At 40.3% G+C, this 8,692-nt stretch overlaps 1 protein-coding gene across 2 annotated transcripts in view; it reads left to right on the top strand.

The window, feature by feature from the left end:
* Nucleotides 1-1,572: 1,572 nt before the first annotated feature.
* The window catches only part of LOC114653978 (uncharacterized), a 40,070-nt gene continuing 32,950 nt past the window's right edge, over nucleotides 1,573-8,692 (top strand). For both annotated transcript variants that reach the window (XR_007935307.1, XM_028804488.2), the window contains exon 1: nucleotides 1,573-2,193. Coding sequence is in view for 1 of the 2 variants with exons in the window: in XM_028804488.2 (XP_028660321.1) it covers nucleotides 2,076-2,193 (118 nt within the window). In the remaining variant the exon portion in view is untranslated. The remainder of the gene's footprint in view (nucleotides 2,194-8,692) is intronic.

The raw sequence follows: 8,692 nt of genomic DNA, 5'->3' as shown, positions 1-8,692 counted from the left end.
TATCCTTCACCTACTCAGATGTAGTGGCATTATGGCACCGTAGTTAGCTGTTCTGCTTCACGGGGATTCTACATATGGATCTCGGACTGGACACTGCTAGCACTCACTTTGCATGTTTTCTCCTTGTCTGCATAGGTCTTTTCTCCATGTACTCCAGTTTTTCACCCTTACTTTAAAGATGTGCATGTTACCCAACAAGCTTGCACACAGTGGTACATTGTGCGCAGACAATGGGCAGTGTAGGCTTAAGAAAGCCCTATTAAATACTGCACTAGGCCCATGTGGGGGCTATTACAAGGGACTTCTTAGCAAAGTTCCCCTAGGTAGCCCAAAATGGGTTAATTGCTGGCTGTGCAAACTCAGTGAATCCCTCATTGGCTCAGTGAAGGTTTGCTTTGGTTTGGTAGATGGACTCCTGGCCTAATTCAATGAGTTGGTATTCCGCAATTAGTCACTACGCCAAAGCTTCGCACTATTGAATCTTGTCTCAGTGTGAGTAACGCAGTAAATTTATATTTTCAGTGGGTTTTAGATTTTGATTGTAGGGGAATAAATAACAATTTGAACAATTTCAAAAAGTGGATAAAATAGCACAAATTTTAATATATAATTGGTAATTTTTCTGTGCTCAGGGTTGTAACCCTGAAAAAAATAATAATAAAAAAAAAGAAAATCTGGACTAGTACTAATAAATGCAAAAGTATTTTGAATTTTTGTAAGAATAAATAGTTTAAAGCAACATTAGTGTTGTATTTTTAATTTCTTTTCTTATTAATTAATAAATTGTAAATTGTAAAAATTGCACATAATTTAATTGATAAAAAAACAAATGAACACTACAGAAAGTTTCAAGGTAAGCCCCAGTAGGTGGTGGAGCAGTGGTAGAGCTGCTGCCTCACAGTAAGGATGTTATCCCTATGTCCATGTTTTTTTCCTCCCGCAGTCCAAAAACATGCAGATTAGGTGGACTGGTGATGCCACAATTGGCCCTATGCTCTGTGTGAGTGTTCACCCTCTGATGGGGTGGCGCCTTGTCCAGGGTCTGTTTCTGCCTCTGCCCACTGCTTGCTAGGATAGGCTCCAGGTGCCCCGCAACGTAATCCTGGATACATGGATATATAAAATGGATGGATAGACTAGTAAAGTGTGGACTTTTTTTAGGTTCATGATTGAATTAGGGCTCCCAGTCTGTCTGCCCAGATGGGGCCAGTGTTGCCCTATTGTACAAATCCCAATAGGACCAATATGCAGAAGTAACACAGAACTCTAGGCACTAAATATGAACAGTCTCTGTGGGCCTAAACTTTTCATTCTAGACTTCGAGGCCTAAATGAACCCTAGATAATCAACCCCCCTGCCCCCTCCCCCCCCCCACCCCCCAATAACCCAATAATGACGCCCATGCCAATTTGTTTGTTTGCGCTGGCCAAATGTCAGATTGTTTGCTGGGGAAGTTAACTAGAGACTGTAAAATGGAGCAGTATGAATGACTTTTGGTGGGTTCAGAGTTGGGCTCTCTAGTGAATTGGCATCCTGTCCAGGGCTGGTTCTCCCCTCATTCACAAGGCTCCCGGCAACCCTGAAGTGGACAAGTAGGTCAGGAAATGGATGGATTTATTTAAGTGTTTCATTTTTTTTTTTGTCATTTATCTGTATTCTGTTTTAGCATCATTCTTAAAAAGTTTAACCAAGAGAGCAGAGCAGAGTTGAGAAGTATAACACCTTGAACGCCAACCCAAATGTTGGAGTTCTCAAAATGAGTGCATGTTCTGAGCGCGCAAGCGCAGTTCGTGTGCGCGCTCACCTACGGGCGGGCTGGCAGCCAGGCTGTCATTGCGGGTGTTTGGGCGTGTCGTCAACGATGTCTTTGTCTCTTCCTCCTCCTCCTCCTCCGACGAGCTCTCAGGTTCCTTCCAGCTGCCACCCCGTGCCCCGTTCGCACATACCTTACAGTCAGTACAATGGCTTACTTGCGCAGTCACTGCTGAGCACCGCCGTTCTGTAAATGCCAAGGCTGAAAGGAGCTCAACAGAGTGCTAGACCCTTCTCAAGGAGCTGCCCGAAGTTCAAAGGTGATGGAGAGCAACGCGAGCCCCCATTTAAGCGAAGGCAGCGCGGGATCCAGCAACACGGGCTGCGGCAGCTGGCGACGCTCTTGGGACGAGCGGAGCGGCTTCTCGGGGCAGCACGCGGGTAAGAGCGGCTCTCGTGACTCAGTCGGAGACAACTTCACGCACGAGCGACACGCAGTTCGTCTACCATACTGGCAGCTTTAGTGATGGACTGCCCGCACTAGAGAGCACAGATGAAGGAGTGGAGTTCAGTTTAGCACGCCTATGGAGCAACACACACACAGATGGAGTTCTGATCGGTTAGACTTTATTTTCTGAAGCAAGGTTTACTACAATGTGGCGCAGTGGGTAGCTCTGCTTTATTCTGCGTGTAGTTTGCACATTCTGTTTGTGTTTAGGTTGGTTTTCCTCTAGATACAACCCCCAAAATCATCTATGTTAGGTAAAGTGGTGGTTGGTCTAAGTCAGGGTTGGGCAAAGTCGTTTCTGGAGGGCTGCAGTGGCTGCAGGTTTTTGTGCCAACCCAGTGGCCTAATAAGGAACACTTATTGCTCAAGAAACACTTCAGCTTCATTTTAGTTGTCTCATTTGGATTTTGAACCCTTATCAATATTTTAGTCTTAAACAGCTGTATTCTCGGTTTTTAATTCCTCCTTATTAGCAGTAAGAAAGATGCAAATGACAAAAGAAAACAGCATTTCTCCATTTAGTGTGTTTCCATTGACACCTGTGTGCACTATTTGGTTTAATTAAATACTTGGAAGGAAGGTGAAGGGGAAAAAGTGAAGGACTGAGAATTACTCATCCATTTTAGACTTCAAATCATTTGGATGATATCCTTAGAAAGGAAAAAAAAAAATCTAGGAGATGAGAATGACCTGACATGGCAGAGTTAAAGCACTTAGCAAGCCATGAAATTAAATTATTGGCAAGGATTGTTTTCTAATTAAGCAACTGGGTTGGATCAAAACTCTGAAGCCACTGTAGCCCTCCAGGACTGACTTTGCCCACCCCTGGTCTAAGTGACGGACAGGCACCGCGTCCGTATGCACAACACTTGATTAGACAAAACAATTTGAAAAGGTTATTATTTGCTTTGCAGCAGGCTATATCTGCATGCTCAATAAGCATATCACATTTGACTTCTCTAATCCATTCAACACCATACAATCCAGACTACTGGGGGAGAATATTCCCAGAGTATCCAGGATAATTTGTATGTCTTAAGAACTGTGTATTGGACATAGCCATGAGTTACATGTTGTTTCCACGGGGAAATGTACTGGTTTGGAGTACCAGTGTGTACTGGAGTTTTTCCTTGTTTACTTAGAGAGTCAAGGCTAGAGGGCTGTCAAAACATAAATGCCTGCGGCACTTCCTGTGTGATTTTGGGCTATACAGAAATAAATTGTATTGTGTGCATCTTGTACACCTCAAACATTAGATACAATAGTGAAACATGTCATCTGGATTCCAATGAGACAGCCATAGCTGGGTGCATCAGAGGTGGGCAGGAGAATGAACCATCTGCAGCACCACCATCAGTAAGACAGGAGATTATCATAGATTTCACGTGAGTCAAGCCCTATCTGCCCCCTGGTTCTCATTGATGGTTAAGAGGTGGAGGTTATGAGGACATACAGGTACCTCGGGTTGTATCTGATGAACAGCCATGAGTGGAGCACAAACAGAGAAGCTGCATACAAGAAAGGTCAGAGCCGCCTCTATTTCCTGAAGAGGCTGAGCTAGGTTTGGTGTATGCTGGCTACTCTTACAGGTTTTCTACTAGTCTGTAGTGGCTAGTAATTTTTTTTGTGCAATATTGTGCTGGGGAAGTAGCATTAGTACAGGTGATGCCAACAGACTTATTAAAAAGTGTCAAGCTGGACTCACTGGAAGAAGTGGTAGAACAGATGGTCACTCAGAAAGCTGCTTTACTAACTTGGGCAAGACTCTTACCCCCTTTATGAGGTTTTGTCTTAGCAGAGAGGCACATCTTGTAACAGACTGAGACAACTGCATTGCTGCAAGGATCGCTATGTGAGGATGTTTCTACCTTCAGCCATCAACCTCTATAATGAGTTGCTCCCCAGCTGAGGCAGTCTTATTCCCTTTGTGCTGAATGTTACTGAGTTGGTCTAACAAACAGCTGTGCTATATACAGTATACTGTGCCAACATACTGTGCCAATGACTGACATCCTGTACTATGAAATTGTAACTTACAAGTCTGTGCAACTCTAATCACTTTATACATAATAAATACCTACAGTTTGTAATTTACTTATAGACAATTCTTGTTGCATTTTTGTACCCTGTTAGCATACTTAAGACTATTATAATTCTTGTTATACGCATATTTGTGTCTTTTTTGTCTGCCACTGTAATGTTGCTATTTTCTTCAGGATTATCTATCTATCTATCTATCTATCTATCTATCTATCTATCTATCTATCTATCTATCTATCTATCTATCTATCTATCTAGTGAACCAACATTGGGATTTTAACACATTGGCCACTTAAGCAAATTAATTTTTTTCATTTACATCATTTATTTTTTCATTTTTATGTTTAACCCTGTATGGTAGCACTACTGCTTCCCTGTACCCGAATCCAGGATTTGAGTCCCATTCCCAGTTGTTGTCTGAGTGCTGTTTGAGCATTCTATCTGTGTTATTATGGTGTTTCCTCCAAGAACAAACAGATTAGGTTAATTGGCAATGGTAAATTGGCCTGCGTGGATATATTCATGAATGGGTCTTGTTTTTCCAGGGCAGCATTTTGCCTTGTGCCTGCTGCTAGGACAAGCTCTGGCCCCCTTAAACCTTAATTTCGATTGACAGGATTAAGAATGTTATGTTTAATTCAAGTAATCAAAATAGTTGTAGTTTTATAGGTTAGAAGAATTAAAGGTTAATTTGTACTTGTTTAAACTTTATTGAAGGCAGTGGTAGAAACTGAAGGGTTTAGGTCCAAAACGTGATGAGATTATTGCAGATTTGTTTTTGTAAAGGTTTGGTTTTTGATCTGATTAAAAACCTAGTACAAGATGGGTAGATACCTTAACCGTGCACAAAATAACTTATTTTGTAAATTTTGCTTTGACATAATTTCATTGTGAATACTGTATGAAGTTAAAAACATTGGAATTATTACAGTAATTGGGGATTAAATTAAGTTTTTTCTGTGAAGATTAGATTGAGTATTTGCTGTGATTACGTTAATAACATCAGAAGCTATGGATCCAGAGTAATGACCTCAATGAAGTTGCTTTACTTGTGAACTTACTGTAACCATTTGGTTTACACCAGATGTTTGCTATTCAACATTTGTTAAAGTTCACACATCGCTTGGATGTGATAAACCTCAGTGCTGATTAAGAATACACATCTTCATGAAAAGAAATTTTAGAGGCCATTTCCTACACTTATCTTTATAGTGTGAAGAAGTTTGAAAAAGTTATCTCTCCATCCATCCACCCACCTATCTTCTAAACTACTTATCCAGCCCAGGGTTAGAATGAGCCAGTAGAACACTGTGTGCATGGTGAGAATCAACCTTAAATGGGATGCCAGACTATTGTTGGACACACTCATTGACTCCCACAAGTACTTATACAGAACAAATTCAGAGTCACTAAATAACCTTTTTCCTGTGTATTCAGATGTTGTAGGAATACTGCAGAATGTGAAAGAAAACCTTACAGACACAGGAAGAACATGCAACCTTCAAAGGCAGTGACCAGGCCTGGAATTCAGACCCTGGACATTGGAGCTATGAGGCAGCAGCACTAGTCACTGTGCCACCGTGCCACTGCAAAAGCCATCTGCTATTTTAGTAAAGCATTGACAAAATACCAATTAGAATAGTACCATTATTGAAAAGTGCTCACATATTAACTTTGCATTTTCCAGACTTTTTAGTAATAGTAGAATTTAAAATACAGCAGAAATCCATGATGTGGTCATTAGCGCAGTTGATGAAGATCAAGGATTCCAACACTGGTGCATCAATTGGTGATACAGTGGACATCTGCTCTTAAGATACCAATTAAGTGTAATGTAATTCTTGAATGAGCTGAAAATAAGTCAAGGAGTCATTAATTGTACAAACTTTTATTTAAAATTTTGATTCAAAGTACCCACCTTTTGCTAATATAACAGCCAAACTAAAATAACCCTTTTGATTCAGAATGCCAGGCACTCTATGCAAGTCACCAACTCTGACTCCAGCCAAAGAACCATAGACCTTTACACCTCCTCCTCCATGGTTGACAGTTTTGTCACACACTGAGGAACAATCCTTTCACCAACTCGACAGTGCACAGACACCCTGCATGATGAACAAAAGATTTCAAATTTTGACTTTCTTCCAAACTACAAAATCCACAGCCAGCATTATATCCAAGCCCTATTTTGTCCTTTAATAAATGGCTTCTTACTGCCACACCCTGTCCAACTAGCACCACAAAGTCTCCTCTTCACAGTAGAATCTGAAACTTGCTTTTTTTAACCGTTGTTAAGCTCTGCTTGAAGCTGTTGTGCTGTGAGGTGCCTATCACACAAGCTGGTGACCCACAGAAACTTGTCTTCTAATTGGGTTGTGACTTTCGCTCTGCTAGATCTCTTCTTGTCAGAGTTTCTTCCAGTTTCCAGTTGCCTTTGGATTGTGTAAGACACCATACTCACTGACACTTTGATTTTTTTTGCAATTTCTCTAAATGAAAGGTCTACACTTCTAAGAGTAATAATGCTCTGTCTCATTTCGTTTGTTAATTGCCGTTTTCTTGCTATTATCAATGGCATTTACATGTTTTCTACAGTGTAATATTATCTAAGTAGTACTTCAGAGGGTGTAGTAACACAGTCTGTTCCAACTCTGCTTTAAGACAGACAGAGGGTTTTTAAATAATCAACAGAAGCTGGGACATTGTGCAAATTGTTTGCTTCAATTTGCAAGACTTAATTTACTTTAATTGCTGCAGAACATCTGTAGGATGCAACCTACTAGTTGTTTTCTGAAGAAGGCCCATTATTAATATTCTGAAGTTTCCTTTTTTTAGTTTTTGCTAACCTATAAATTTCAACCTCTGGCAATTTATTGCTTACCTATTGACCATTTTAGGCCATTCATTGCATTTCAGCTGATTAAATTTGAAGTAAAACTGGAAAAACTGAGATGTTCTAAAACTTTAGATATTTTGCGATAGATAGATAGATAGATAGATAGATAGATAGATAGATAGATAGATAGATAGACAGACAGATAGATAGATAGATAGATAGATAGATAGATAGATAGATAGATTATTGTGAGAGATGTCATGCTGGCACTGGCATCCCAGCCGGAACTGAATTGGGATCCTTACCTGGCTGGGACTCCAGTATCATGGGAAGACAGGGGAGGACAATGTATTTGGGTCATTGTTTCTGCCCACAAACTAGATGGCAGCCCCACTGTGTTACGCTATTGCCATGGATACTCACAGGGTATCATGGGAACTGTAGTTCTTTGGGTCAGCCCTGTTTGTCCCTTTGGGTGCTGCCTAGGGGCACTGAAGGGACTAGAGAGCCCTACTTTGTGGAGCTTCATACGTACCCAGAAGTACTCCCAAGCCACAGTCTTGGGACACCACAAGTACTCTTGGGTTTTGTATAAGGAGCAGCCTGCTTCTGTATGGGGAGCCAGAGTTGGGAGGAGGAAGACAAAGCTTGTCTGGAGGAGTGGAGTTGAGACAGAAGAATTGCTGCATGGTTGAATTTATAGTTTGTGAGTCTGGGAAATGTGTGTGTGTGTAACAGTTTCACACAGTAAAACCCTTAGTTCTCACTGGAACTTGTGTCTGTGATGTTGTGTTGGATGTTTCGGGTGCTGCAGTGCCCCCTGGTGGTCACAGTATACAGTATGAAAAGTTCAGAATGCCACCTTGACACCCATGTGGGAGTTGTATTTATATTGATAGTGAAATTTCCATGTGTAATCTCTGAAACTTAATTTTCTGTTTTTACTTCTTGCTTTTTTGATGTTCTGCTCTGTTGTGATGTCCATATTTGCTCTTAATACATTTTCATTTTTTTTATTAATCCTGAATCAAAATTTAGTTTTTTTGTATATTATTATACCTATACAGTATGTCCATTTTGTGTACCTGTACAGAATTAGAAGGAGCAGAAGCCAAGCCCAGTATTATGTACAGCACAGTAAATAGCCTTGTACAAGAAGTCAGAGATTTGCAAGAATATTTGCAACATAAATATCATTCTTAGAAATTAATTCTTTAAAAGCACATATTAGCTCAATACACAAATCAAAGATCACCATCATTCAAGAGTTTGATATGTCACTGGCAATTTGATGAGAATGATATCAGTCCCCGTAGTACACTGTCAGACAATTCAATATAATTATAGTCTCCTAAATAAAGCGGCATGATCATGATCAAAAAAAAATTATGTATAACATACCATAATACTTCATTAACAACTTCAGCTAAAGCCTTTACTAAGTAACATTTTTTAAGAATTTAAGATCGAAATGTAGGGTTAGTATGTGATTGTTTGCAATGGAACTGGTTGTAAAATATTGTATGATATATGGGTCTAAGAACGACCACTCTAAA

Source organism: Erpetoichthys calabaricus, chromosome 6, assembly GCF_900747795.2.
Source record: "Erpetoichthys calabaricus chromosome 6, fErpCal1.3, whole genome shotgun sequence".
In the NCBI taxonomy this organism is placed as follows: Eukaryota; Metazoa; Chordata; class Cladistia; order Polypteriformes; family Polypteridae; genus Erpetoichthys; species Erpetoichthys calabaricus.
This window is presented reverse-complemented; position numbering and strand designations above follow the sequence as displayed.